The following is a 14,660-nucleotide window of genomic DNA, read 5'->3' on the forward strand; positions in this document are numbered from 1 at the left end:
ATGTCAAACATTTGGAAACAGAGAGATTTATTCGATAGAATTAGTACTTAACAAAAAAACCTAAGTGGGAATTAAAACTAGTGACAGCATATCAGTTCAAAACAGAGGTTTTCATTATGAGTTTATGAATAGGAACTTACCGAAGTCAAGGTTGCTTATGTTTTTGTTTTTCAAGTCTTCACAGATGTGAGCAGCAGTTTCTAGCTGTGTTTTAAGTCTCTTTTCTTCAATGAAATTCTACCCAAAGTGAAAAAGAATTGGCACAGGTAAAACTAATCCACATAAAACTTAATGGTAGCAAATACAGGTTGGGACACATTTTTTTTCCAGTATGAGGCTGCAACCTGGGAGTGGAATGAAATTAAACAAAGCCTATCCAGCAACTCATCTAAACTCTTTAGTCTGAATTTGACCTGTTTATTTTCTGCTCATGCAGAGAGTAGCTTAATGGGAAATATAAACTCTGGAATGTCATTGTCTGAGTCACAGCCATGTATGAGTCAGAATTACTTATTTCAAAAAGATTCAATATGATACAAACTGGGGATGAAAAGGGTCAGGAAGGTAGAAATGGGAGTAGAGAAAGAGACTTATGGTTTGAATATTTACTTAGGAAATGAGAAGGTTGGTCCTCAGGCCCTTAGGTAGGCTAAGGTGCACCTTGCTTCATGAACCACAACCATAGAAAAAACATAGTAATAAGTATGAAATCAACTGCATCAAGAAGCTCAGCACAGATTAATGCTGTATTCCCACCTCATTTATGGGAATGTTAATATCGGGAAGAAAAAAATTAAAAAAAAAAAAAAGAGATTTTGTATAACTTCTTGTTGCTTCCTACTAGGGTTCTGATGAAATTTCCACTAATTTAAGTAGGGATTTTCCAGCATGAAAAGTTTCAGAGAACTCTTCAGAAACTTCACATTTCAAAAGGATAATAAGATACTTGAAAGTACCCAGAAAAGAGCAACAAAGCCAGCAAATGGGCTGGAAGGCATATTCTATGAGGAGAGGCTGAGTACTTTTGGATTGTCTAGAATAGAGAAAAGAAGAGGCTAAGGGGTGACCACATTGCTCTCTGCGGTTTCCTGAGGAGAGAAAGTGGAAAAGGAAGTGCCCTATCTCTTCTCCCTGATGAGGATGAACTCAATTTTGAATCAAAGAGAGTGGAAAGAAGAGGAATTATTGTTAGAGTGTGATTATGAAAAACAATGATTTTAAACTTACATTCCAATTTTCTAGCAGTGATTCCACGGATTCTTTCGTCCCATATTTCACATCACAAATATTTAGCTTCAATGTCACCTCATTGGCAAATGCTGAGCACAGTCCATAGTGGTATTCAAGAAGGGAGTTGGAGTTTGCGAAACGAATATCATTCAATCTGCAAACAGTGAAATGTTCCAAAAATTGATTCAAATCATTGGATGCAGAAGGCATTAATGTATAGAGATTTTAGCCTAAAAATTCTGAATTACATATATTGTATGTCCCACGTCACATTCTTATCTCTAAGTTGGAAAGATGTGGAAGGGTGGACTATTCAGCAGACAAGATCTCATGGATATCTTCCAGTACTTGGAGGAAGTCCAACTTTTTATATAGTCTAATAGTGATAGGACAAGTGGGAATGAATGGCTTTAAACAAAAAGAGGGGATAATAAGGTTGGATGGGGCCTTAGGCAGCCTAATCTAGTGGTTGGGACCCTTGCCCATGGGAGGGGGTTGGAACTAGATGATCTTTAAGGCCTCTTTCAACCTAAGCCATTCTACTATTCTATATGTAAAAATCTTTATGGAAGTAAAATTTTAAGACAACAGGTTTTTCTTCTTCTTTTAAAAATATTAGCTTAACTTAGGGAAAGCCTTAAATGGTTAGAGAAGGGCATCTTGTCATCTGTATGTCAAAGAATCTCATGCTATGGTCATTTTTGAAGATATCCTTCAAAAGCTATATAGAGTTGCACTGTTCATACATTTCAGCTTTCCAAAAAGGTAAAAAATAAAAATTGGATGCAGAATCCCCACATCCAGAAAAATCCTTATTTTCAACGAATTTGCTTTCTACCACAAGTGGGTACTTCCTATCCACACTAGCACAAGTCATTTGAAAAGCTCCTGTTAACGTGCTTCATTTTGTACAAATAATTAGACTTTCATGAACCAACAAATTAAACTGTGTGCTCAAAATACCAGTCAACATGTGCTTCTTGTGTAAAACTGGTGATAGGACTAGGCAATGGCTTCAAGCTGCCAGGGGCGATTCAGGCTGGATGTTAGGAAATACTACTTTTCTGAAAGAGTGGTCAGGCACTGGAATGGGCTGCCCAAGGAGGTGGTTGGGCATTGACCCTGGAGGTGTTCAAGGAACGTTTGGATTTTGTGTTGAGGGATATGGTTTAGTGAGAGCTATTGGTGATAGACGGATGGTTGGACTGGATGATCTTGTAGGTCTCTTCCAACCTTGGTGTTTCTGTGATTCTGTGTTTAAATGAAAAATGTTCTTTTTCTGCAAGGCATGGACAAGTTATGTGCAAGTCAATAGCAGAACTAGAATACAACATAGTCACAGTGGAAGGAATTTGAATATCACAACCTTCTTTTCATTTCCTCTAGCTTTTCAGGCACTACTAGTGGCATATTCTTCTCATCTTTATTCTCAAATGATTGAAGAGTGTCCAAGTGAGAATCAAAACAATTCATCAAGCCCTGGGAAGAAAAGGAAACAAGTAAGCTATTCATATCAATACTAGAGTCAACTAGTATTAAACCACGCTAGAATCTGCAAGTCATCTGCTATTACAGTGAGAGTATTAAAAACAAGACAGCACAAGATAATCTTTCAGTGTCTTTATTCATTAACGTGTAATGAAAGTCTTATCAATCAAATCACCTTCTGAAGTGCATATTTACTATAGCAACACGTAATTTTTCTTACCACTAGGCCTCTAGTTAAATGTAAGATGCATGGAACTACACAACCTATGCTGCCAGGTTTTCTCCCTCACTTTTAATACCATCTTTAGAACAAAAACAAGTCATTTTAATGAGTTCAGGATATTAAGTTTTTCCTCGTTATGTGTTAGCAAAACCCAAAAGCAAAACCTGCTGAATAAACTTATTGTATCATACTTGCCTAATACTTTATTTGAATGCTCAACAAATTCCATTTAATATCATGCTGATAGCACATAACATTAACCAGTTGTGAGCATTGTTGAGTAATTTCCCAGTTCTTGAGAGAAAGTAGAATTTCTATCAAGAGGCACCACTGTGGCAGCAAGATCTCTATTTAAACCATACTAAAAAGACTGGATTAAAGGAGGAAGAAAAGGAAATTTCAGCAGAATGCCTTCCTATCCCACCAAAGCAGATTTGGCTTCTTTTTCTTAAGAAACTTAATGATAATATCCACATGTCAACAGGAAAAAAAATGAAAGCCCTGAATCAACCATGTCTCCCTCTGTCTCATTCTTAAAAACGTTATTAACACTTAGCCTGAGCAGCCAAAATCATAGAAGAAATGGCCAATGTTTGGCAAAGCCATTACAAGTGAAAAAAACAACCATTTCTCCTACCAGGAATCGACTAGCAACAGTTCAGAAAAAGTGGTGGTATCAAAGCCACTCACATCAACCTCCCATTCCTATTCTTTCAAACTAACATCAAGGACTAGTTACAAAAATATTCAACTTCACCTTGTTCATAAAAAAAAAAACCACAGTAAAGTACCATGATGATCCAACCAAGCATCAATACACTTACACTTTTTAAAGTTTTCTAACTCAAAGCATTTAAAATATTATCAGTGTAAAGACCTCAAGATCAGAGTAAATAACTTGCACGATACTGAGGAATCAGAGTACTTTCCACTGCCTTGAAGGGAATAACAGAGTGATTCAGCAAATACTTAACTTTAAACACATAAGCTGAGTGAACATAATGGAATGTAACCCTGAGTGCAAGTGCTTTCCTAAACAGGTATGTATCAAGCCTAGATTTAAAGATAAGGATGCAATTACTCTGTATTATTACTTAACAAACAAGTTGCAGGAGCCACATAAAATAGCATAATTTTCTCATTCACTTTGCATTTAAATTTCATCTCACTCCACTGAAGTCAGAAACCTTCCTTAGAAACCTATGTAGTTACTTAAATAAACCCACAAAAATCAAGGGTATCTTCCGGAGTACTTTTCATCTTCAGAAGATAAACACATCCATACTACTTTCCAAAACAGCAAACAGCAATTCCATGATAAGTACTTTACTAGGTGAGACTAAAGGAGAACATTCCTCTGTGATCAGCTTACCTTAAATATTGAAATTATTTCACTGAAGAGAGACATAGCTTTAAATGGGTCCTGCAAATCAGGCAAATCTTCTGCCTGTAAATGTTCTACCTTCTGAAGCCAGGCCTCAATGCCATCTAGAGGTGGGGGCAACATCTGGTCCAGCTCTGCTTTCCATTCATTAATCTTAAAAATAAAAGCAAGCAATTAAATTTGTCACTATTATTCCTTTCTCTGTCCCTAAAATGCAGTTGTATGTTCCGTAAGCTGATGCTCTAGACACTCCAGAAAAAAAAGCAGGGAACAAGGGATGCTCTGGACCAGCTGTTTGTTATAAGAAGGGACAAGTGAACATTTCTTCTATAAAGAGCAATAATCAACAAAGCCCAACACCTCCTCAGTTGCAACAGAGGGAGACAACCCAGCCAAACTCATTGCAAAGCACAGACCAACCTGATCTAACTACATCACAATTTGTACCATGGGAAAAAAAATACAATCATACTTCTGCTAGCTGCAACATAACCTCAGCCATAACTTTGTCTTCAAATAACCTTGTAAACATTAATAGGCCAAAACCTTTGATCTGAAGGCTGCTCAAAAATGATCAGATGCACTTTTTTTTTTTTTTTCAGATCTCTCACAGCCCTAAGGCTCAGAAGGCAGAAAGGTAATACACAGCCTTTTTCAGACTCCCCTTCGGCACTATACACCAGTTTGTCTGAACTTCAGGTTCAGGATCAATACTGCTTTCATTGATGCAAATAAAGTATTACCCCCTGCTTTTTCCTGTGCATATTCCTGGGCTAAGTTTAGGCTTCCACATCAATCACATTCACACATGCAACAGGGTGAGCTGGAATTGCCTCTGACCTGAGAGACAAGTTTACTCCATTCTTCTCTCATCTGCTGCTGGCCTTCGCTCAGCTCAGCTCCACTTCTTTTTGATGATAACAGGGGCAGAAATGCTTTTTTTTCTCGGTTAAATGCTTCCATAAATGACATCATTTCCTATAGATAAAAAGGAAGAGTAATTCATAGAAGATAACTCAGATGGAACCCATGTATCTGAATACTGCCTTTGAACATATTGGTAGGAACTTCATTAAATTTGGAAGATGTGATGCATGAAAAGGCAAGGGATTACATCTGAAAGTGCCATTCTCTAGTAAAATCTGTACTTAGCATATTATCAGTGCTGCCAGGACATGATTCTTCCCTCTAACCAAGAGGGAAGGAAAATTCCTTTCTCTATGGCCAAACAGGCCATTTTATAACCAACTTTGACTACAATACAAACCAAAGGAAATTTTACTTCAGTCAGCATTTCAAGTATTCCTCTATGTCACTAACTATAATTATCATCACAGAAATTGAGAAGCTGACCTTATGAAGGGCCTATGGAATCTTGTCCATGTTTTCAACTATGTCAATTAATTAAAAGACATTACATTACTCTCTCCAGCAAGCCTTGCTCTGCTCAGAAACGAAACAGCATATATCTGTTTCCAAAGAGAAATAATTTTACCCTATTCTTCCCTCATTCATTTGAGAGCATTTAATGAATTCAAGGTTTCCATTGCCTGTTTCATTTAGCATCTTGGCCTAGGCAATGAAGATGAAAGTCTGTTTCTCAGAACATTCTTAATATTTACTTTTGAAAAAGCAGTTAAATACAAAATGCAACTTACTTTGTACTTCTGGTAATATGTTTCATTCTCTGTGTCCATCAGCAAATTTGTTAACTTTTTTCCCTGCACAGCCAACCAGCTCACGGTCTCTGTTACTTTACCCTAGTAATTAGAGCAGAAAATTTCATGTTTCTGTTTTGAAAGCCTTGTTTTTAATTCACATTGTGCCACAAAGCAACATATACTGAGCATATGATAACCCCATTCAAAGCCATTGAAAAACAAACTGTTTCCTGGGGACTCTAACGAGCTTTGGGCCAGCTGCTACTATAAAGCAAGGCCAAAGTTTTAAACTTGTCTCCTGGATATACAAAGCCATCTTAAGAAGAGCCTGATTGCAGCCCTACTGGAAGGACATTATCAATATGGAGATATGTGAATTAATGCAATTAATTAAGGCAATTAATGTATAAACGCTAATAGGAATCATAGAATGGTTTGGGTTGGAAAGGATCTTTAAGATCATCTAGTTCCAACCCCCCTGCTATTGGAGAATATAGATTACAGACAACTTGGTTTTCCAAACACCGTAGTATAGGAGAATATAGCCAACAGAAAACTTGGTTTTCTAACCAGCATAGCCTGCAAGCAACAACTGCTGCTCGCTCTACACGCAAGCTATTAAATTTAAAGCTGATTGTTCTGCATGTTTGCAAATTTATCTGCTTCCACTCTAGTATTTACATATTGACTTGAGAGTCCACATGAAAACAATCAAGCTTAAAAACATCCTCAGTTTAAAAAAAAAAAACCAAAAAAAAAACCCACAAACTAAAAACAAGACCATCTGCACAGTAATTTCAACAGTATCATCAAAGTCTATCACACTGAGTCTTGGCTAACACATAGGAGCATCAAAAGGCTCAAGCCAATTCAATTCTGCCAGTGGCTGAATCAGAGGATCAGACTATGAAGGATAACTTACTGTATCATGCTATAAGGCAGGAAAAGGAAGTACTGATAATCTTGGCAGTGACAATGCATATTTGTTACAGAATGCCTGTGATAAACCAGATTACATACCTGCATGTCTTCAGTCTCAGGCATATTCCTGGAGTATTGTAAAAACTGAGCCACATAAGTCATGATTGATTTTTCATCCGGATTCATAACGTCAACATCTACAAGAGCCAATACACCATTTACATAATTATTCAGCCCTCTAGACTTTATCCCAAGATTACACACTATATTGCAGTTATTAAAACATATTTCCATAAATATGTTTATTTTGCAGTAGTTCACATAACATACCACTGACACATACCACAGAAATTAGTATGTAATGAAATTCTTTCCCTGGGAACACCTTGATATAACATGAGAAACTAACGAACAAGTTTCTCCTATGAATGTAAAAGTTTCATTCTCTGTCTTCTTCATATTGTTCCTGAATATGCTGCCAATTCAAAAATCCTAAAAATCCAAAGTATACTTGGTGTTATACAATAAAGAACTGCAGGTTAGAGCATTGCAGTAAAGATCAATGTTTCATTTCAAACTTGAACACAGCCTTACTTTTTATCTGTATTACAAGTCAACACATGTAGGATTAATATAATCTCACTCATTACAGGAAAGCAGATTGCTTACCTTCTGGTTCAAGAAGCCGTGGAATATTGAGCTCCAATTCTGCAATTCTGAAAGCCTCATCCAGGTTTTCTTTATTGCTTCTAGTCTTTGCCTTCTCCAAATCAATTAGACCTGGTCTTAAGGCATTGACGATAGCTAAAAAAGGCAGTCCACTTCTCCAGCTTGACTTGAAATCATTCACATTGATAGAATCATATCTATCCCAAAAATGATTAGAAACAAAACACGACAGCAGATTTACTCAGATGTCATAAGTGAGAATTCAGAAATACAATATAAATTTGGTAACATGATATATGAAAGAAATCCAAAAAGTTACAGAGAACTTTGTCACTACATTTCTGAAAAAGCTGGGTTAGGAAACCATAGAGACAGTAATGCTCATCACTACAATGACATTTTTTTACTTGATTTTGCAAAATGCTACAATGTTTTCTTCTTATATTGCATTCTGAAGCTAAGCATTACTGATTTAGTATTCCTTCTGAATACAATCTTTGCTCTCACAATCAATACATCCTACGGGTTGAAAAAATAACAAGCAATGCACTGAAGTTGTTGCAATAAAATAAAGGTATTTGTCCATCAGACCACTGAGATTTCGAATCCTTTTTGTCATTTCAGAAAATCCAGACCTTAAAACTATCAGCGTAGGAGAGAGATTTTTTTTTACTTGGTGTCTTTTAAACATCTTCCATTAAGTGGTCCCTGGCCAGTGCTGTGAGTGACCAGAAAGCTCTAAGCCATAGTGAAATCTGGGACTACTTTCCAGAAGCAGCTCATATATTATGAGTATGCTCCTGAGTGGAATATATGTAAGGCTTCAGGTGATAAAACTTACCTATAAAACTATGGGCCAAGATTTAAAAAAGACTTGTTCCATTAACAAAGACTATAGGATTAACTGATAACAAAGTTATTAAATGCAATCACCATTCAGAAAGGATGCTACAGAACAGACAGTAATACTGCTGAAAACAGTAATACTGCTGAAAATAAAAAACAATCAAAAGAGAATTAAATGGACAGAGGGCTCTCTTTTACATGCTGGTCAATCTTGCTTTGATAAAACACAATTAAAATGTAAAATATAGTGACTAAAAATATTCACTCAGAAAGTAAACTCAGAGTGTGCTGATGAAGGCCTTTTTCTGCCCCTAAACAACTTCAAATATTAGTAGAATGTTATTAGAACATAAAGCTATCAAAAAACTGGGGAGAAATGGTTGACATTATTCTAAAAGATATTTGAAATGTCTTTGAGTGTTGCAGTAGCCCTTGTAGAAAATGTAAAATGTATAGCTTGTTCCTTGCAATAAATACCTGTTTAATTTTGGCTGTTTGCTGTGAATGCTCCCACTGAAGTCAACAAAGCTATGGGAACACTGGGAATAAAAAGACATACAAAGACATTGGGGACTGAGACCTGTTCCATTTACTGAGATCCTCCTTGGGGATCGTGCAGTGTTTTGACAGAATACTTGTCATTCTGTCTGTCTCAAGTCCCACGAGTGATGTTTGAATCCTAGATACCCCAAATTTTCCTTTTAAAAAATAAGTAACTGCTGCAACTTTGTTAACTGGTGCCAACCATGAGGATTAAAACTAGCAAATCATGTAAGCATTCCACTAGACTTATCACACAGGAAACTGTAAGCTCCTAAAAGAGAAAAGCCAAACAAACTAATTTACATTGTGGTGTTTTATTAGTAGGATTAGCCTCACTTCATTATATTTAAAGGACTCATTTCATAACGCTTAGGGCTTGATTGATGCTAAAAGTGCTGATAACATCATCCGAATTCTAAAGCATTTTCTGCTAAGCCATCACTAAGTAATGTTAAAAAAATAAAAAAAGGAAAAATATCACATTTAGAGAAAAGCCGTAAATACAAAATGTAAAATACTATTTATATGTATTGGATGAAACTTACAGTGAACACTGTTCTTTTGCCCAAAACAGAAGAGCCTTTGTTGCAGATACCTTCCACCGTTCCTTAATTTTAGCACTCTTTTTAGCTGATCGCCTTGCCTTTGGGGAGGAGTCAACAGTACTTGAACAATCAAGAGAAGGCTGACTGTAAGTGCAAGCAAGTGTCCTGGCAAGTTCTTCAATCTATCAGAGATAATGGGAAAATTTAACCAGGTTACAGTGAAAACTTCCAAGATATTAATGGCAAAAAAACACAGAGAATTAGAAAGGACTCAATTAAGCTGTAATAGCGGTCCTCTGACCCCAAAGTTTGGATAAAGTTTATCAACCATTACCAAACATTACCTGTTCAAGATGAACAGTTGATATTTTTGGCAGGAAATATTCACCCAAGGCATTTATGTGATACTATGGGTACCAGCATTGTCATGAAGGGATTTTCTCACTCAGTGTTCTTTCCCACTCTTTGTACCAGAGAAAAAAGCCAATAGCAGCTGTCTTTTGTACTGTCCTGTGTTCTATCAGGCATGTTCAGAGTTTGCTTGCTTGCTTGCTCAGGATGCAGGAAAACCTACTCAATTAGCCTCAGAAATCTACAGTTGGTTAGAGAGGCTTGGTTTAGGTAAAAGATAATGCACACCACTATGCACAGCACAAATACTCCAGCACCAAAGTACCCTTACCAAGAAAAAATATGGGCTACAGCTAATAGTTACAGAACATTGCTTATAGATTCCTTCCTGAGCCCCTATCACCAGTAGATCCCAAAAGCACCTAGATTAATTCACTGCAGGGTTTTCCTTTGTTTGGTTCCATCATTCCCTGCAGTCCTTCAACAGGATTCCAGCAATACAATGTGCTTTCAGACTTCCCTTTCTCCCCATAATGTCCTGTCACACAAGATGCACACATATTACCTGGTGTAGGAAACATCACAAGACCTTGCATGTCATTTTTGATACTTGATATTAGAAAAACAAAGAGCAAAGGCTCACAAAACAACTTTGAGCACAGCCAAGACTGAAGAGGGGTCTGTCCCTGGGGGAGATGGATGTGAGCCACTCTACGCTAATTGCTCCATTTGGTGCTCTATTAAGAACTTAATCATTACAGGCCTTAGCAAGACTAAGTTTAGCTGATTTTTAACCAGTTATTTTTAAAAATCTCAATATCTGCACTTCCTACCATTTTCAGTTAAATGATGTCCAAGTAGTAACGTTACCATTACATTGGAGAAGCAGCTCAGAGACAGGCAGGATGCACTGGTGTATCTCTTTTCTGACTCATCACTTTAAGATGTCAGAAAATAATCTGCTTTGTACTAATTTGTTTCTTTGTGCAGCCATGTAAGCCAACATATTTTTGTGCTTTTTCTCCTCTACTGAAAGACTCCCTTGCATTACTGAAATACTTACATGAAAATGAAATATAATTGTCCAAATTAGGCCAAGCACAATGGAAGGTTTTCCTTCAATAATGTCAGCAACATGAATATTTATAAGCTTGAGCTAGGAAGGGAAAAAAGGATCATTGTTAACAAAGAAAAGGCTCCACCAGCTAAACTGGCTTTACTTGTGAATTATGAAGTTAATACTCACTGATTTGCTCCTTAAAAATGTCAAAGCGTTTTCTATGTTGCTTCTGCACTGAAAGGTATTAAATCCTTTTTCCCGTGGCTGCAAAGCAAAAAGAACATGTTACACTCTCAGTTGTAAAAATTAATTTTATTTCCATTTTGATAAGGAGAGTCTTGCAAAGATTCATGAATGACTTTGGGTTGAATTATTTCAGTGTGATTCAGTGTCAGTGATATAAGCTTAAGTTATTTGCAAATAGCTCTGTGATTTCAGGGGGATTGTTAATGTCCTTACAATCAAGAATATCCTGCAATTTCTTCTGTATTTGACAAAGGATTGAGGTAATATTTTTATTGTTCTGTCTTACCAGATGTTGACCTGAAAGCACTTCCAACAGATCCAAAAGCATATGTCCTCGCTGAATGTCTGTATATAGGTCTGAGACAACAGAAGGAGGTGTATGCTGCAAAATAAATTTCAGTGCATGTGACACCATCTTTAGTTACTTTAAATTCAACACATAATAGAACATGAACGATTATTCCACTTCCAGAGTTACTTTAGGACACATTTTCAAATATTTATGATATTTTTCAAGGAAATGTGTACCAAAAAGAAGTAACTTTGAACAAAAGGAAAGTTAATATTAGCAGTTAATTCATATTTTTACTTCCTTTTCAACATCTACTAAATACAAATATGACTATAGAGCTGAATAACTAAGCTGTCACTCTTTCACCAGTACGTGAACAACACAAATCTATCATCAGCTCAATGGCTTATCCTCAAGGAGCAGCCAAAACTGGATTTTTATCTGAGCAATTCAGAGCCACAGCACAAGCTGTATAAGCTGCTCTGTGATCATCTCATTAAATTCATGTTTGTGGTTTGCGCAAGTGAGTAATACTTCCCTAAATACAGAAATAATAATCAGAAATATAGAAACTCATGAAATCCTGAGATTCATGCCACAACTCAGCAAAAAGTACGTTTTATCAAATCAGCAAGAAAGATACTGTCAACTCCTTATAAAGCATCTCTTGCAAATGTCCTTGGACTATCACCAATACAATGTTGTTACATGTAATAAACAAATGCTTTCTATGGGCTACTTTTTCCAGACAGTGCTTAAAATCTGATATTAATTTTGTTTATTCATTAAAAAAAAAAAAAAATCTCCTAAGAACACATCCAAACCAAAAAAGGCAAAAAGCATTCTTCTCCTAAAGAATACCCTTCTTACCTTTGCCAATATTGAATTTATCCAGGTTGTAAATGTTTTCTTCTGAGTACACTCTCGCTGCACTGGGGAAAAAAAAGAAAAGCAAAATGGTTAATGAAAAAATAAAATCATCTGGTTTTATTTTTCTTTCTCAAAAAGCTAAGATCTGCTCTTCCAGATACGAGAGCAGATACATGTTAATATAAGTTTTTCTCAATTCTTAGTGTTCATATTTTTTTTTCCTTGAACAGATAACGTAAGGAGCTCTGCAACTATCAACAATACTTCTCTACTGGATACAGCAAAGAGCAACTAAGGTTTTCTTGAAGGCTCAGGAAATACAAGCAGCAGTGTGCACACGACATCCTAGACAACAATCCATGTAGAATAACTCCATCCATCCCCCAGAGATGCCGCCGGGTCCTGTAGGCTGTCACTAAGTGAAAAACAACCAGCAGCTGCAAGGGGACTATTTGAACTATTTTAGGCCCTGCATTAAAAAACAGAATATTTAAACGATTTCTCATATCAGGCTAAATTTCAAAAGTAGGGAAAGCCTTTCTCTGCCTGTGCCTTGTGGGTGGCAGAGAAGAAGAAAAGGGAATCGTTGTATAGTTCTTCCAGAAAGTGAAGAGGAATATCTGGGAGCAGAGAGCAAGGTATACACCTTGTCAAAATAAATACCAAGACTTTGCACTTGGCATGAGGCAGTCTGTACAAAAGCAACTATTCAATTGAACAGCAGAGGATCAGGGCCTAATTTTACTTCACTACAGATATTAAACTGCTTTCCCCAGTATGGGAAAGCTGAGCAATGCAGACAGATCAGTCTAGCTCTCATGTCCCCCCCCCAGGACAGATGCCAAGACAGGGCTGTGAAAAGCATACATCCCTCCTGTGTGCCTGAGATAACAGCAGGTGTTGGCTGCTGAGATGACAGCCTTTCAAACTCGCTGCTAACCCAGATACTGCACAGGCACTGCCACACACAAAACCCATAGCCCACCTCTGCCAGCCATCCCAGAGCCTCCTGGGAGCACAAATGAACACAACCTCCTTTTTATCTCCCCTTCCACATCAGCTTTGACTGGAAGCAGACAGGCTGGCTTCTCAAAGAACAAACCAAAAAGCAGTGCCCTCCCCTGAGGCCTGCCTGGAGCTGCGGAAGGGTGGTTGTCCCCTCTTCTTCCCTTCCCCCCTTTGAATCAACACCCATAGGGCTGCACTGGTTCCACACAGACACTACAAACACGTCATGTGGGCTGTTGAGGGAACGTAAGCTTACACTGATGAGCAGATGCTCCAGTCACTTAAACCACCACCTTCAGCCTGTGCCAGCCTCACAGCCTATTCAGCCATCCCTTGCCAGAGGTTGAGGCAGACACCCAGCCATTCTGTGCACGCCTAGGGCAGCTCCTCAGGCACAGCTCAGCTCCTCCTGTCTGCCTGCCTCCAGTTTTCCCCTCAGGCACCAGGGAGGCGAGGTGAGATGGGTAGAAGAGATGCAAAGCAGAGAGAAAGCACAAGGCCTCTTCCTGCTATGCTGGTGGCCAGGAGCAGAGGATGAGGCTACGGGAGCCGTGGTCAGGGTGATGCAGATAGGTGACCTCCTGGGTCACCAGGTGGGTGAACAGCTAGAAAAACATTCATTGCATGCACTGAGGGCTGTTGTGCATCCTGGAGCTGACTGGTCTTCCATCAGTTCTTTAGTTGGGTTAGATATTTTGAAAAAAAACCTCAGGAGTGGTGAGGTATTGGCACGCTGCCCTCGGAGGTGTGGGTCTCCATCCCTGGAGGTGTCCAAGAGCTGTGGAAATGTGGCACTGAGGGACATGGTCAGTGAGCATGGTGGGGTGATCTTAGTGGTGGTCTTTTCAACTTTAATGATTCTGTGATCAATGGGTAATACTACAATCCTGGTAGAGCACGAAGCAGTTGATTTCCTCTGCTTGATCAACTGTTTTGTGCTTTTTTTTTTTTTTTTTTAAATAACACAGAGGTGGTGATGAACAATAAAGACGAAGGCATTCTTAAAGACGCGAGAAAAACGTTTGGAAAACAGAAAGTAAGCACACGTGCTGCACACCAATCATATTCACAACACACACTCAGAGGACATAAACAGCATGGAGGTATTGGCTTCATGTTAGCACAGGACCCAACCACACCCTTTGGTTTAATACCTGTATGGGTGCTATTCCAATTACCTAATGAGTGATTACTGAGTAGTGGCACTCTTTTATCAGGCTGGAATTTCTGGCACTTGAAAAGAAGCAGAAAGCAAATATTAAATGCTTTGCCAGTCATCTGCAACTCCTCCAAGTGTAGCTCTTGCCAAAGGCTGCTACCAAT

General features: G+C 38.0%; 1 protein-coding gene across 5 annotated transcripts in view; it reads right to left on the reverse strand.

Moving 5' to 3' along the window:
- The window catches only part of SYNE2 (spectrin repeat containing nuclear envelope protein 2), a 172,594-nt gene that overhangs the window by 134,107 nt on the left and 23,827 nt on the right, over positions 1-14,660 (reverse strand). For all 5 annotated transcript variants that reach the window (XM_090141784.1, XM_031605585.2, XM_031605584.2 and 2 more), the window contains exons 3-15: positions 12,330-12,391; positions 11,454-11,549; positions 11,108-11,185; positions 10,925-11,017; positions 9,511-9,692; positions 7,577-7,773; positions 7,007-7,104; positions 5,984-6,085; positions 5,166-5,303; positions 4,314-4,478; positions 2,597-2,709; positions 1,228-1,384; positions 141-237 (exon numbers count right to left, since the gene is read on the reverse strand). In XM_090141784.1, the coding sequence (XP_089997910.1) occupies positions 141-237; positions 1,228-1,384; positions 2,597-2,709; positions 4,314-4,478; positions 5,166-5,303; positions 5,984-6,085; positions 7,007-7,104; positions 7,577-7,773; positions 9,511-9,692; positions 10,925-11,017; positions 11,108-11,185; positions 11,454-11,549; positions 12,330-12,391 (1,578 nt within the window). The remainder of the gene's footprint in view (positions 1-140; positions 238-1,227; positions 1,385-2,596; positions 2,710-4,313; positions 4,479-5,165; positions 5,304-5,983; positions 6,086-7,006; positions 7,105-7,576; positions 7,774-9,510; positions 9,693-10,924; positions 11,018-11,107; positions 11,186-11,453; positions 11,550-12,329; positions 12,392-14,660) is intronic.

The sequence above is a fragment of the Phasianus colchicus genome, chromosome 5 (assembly GCF_987193195.1).
Source record: "Phasianus colchicus chromosome 5, bPhaCol1.hap1.1, whole genome shotgun sequence".
Taxonomy (NCBI): Eukaryota; Metazoa; Chordata; class Aves; order Galliformes; family Phasianidae; genus Phasianus; species Phasianus colchicus.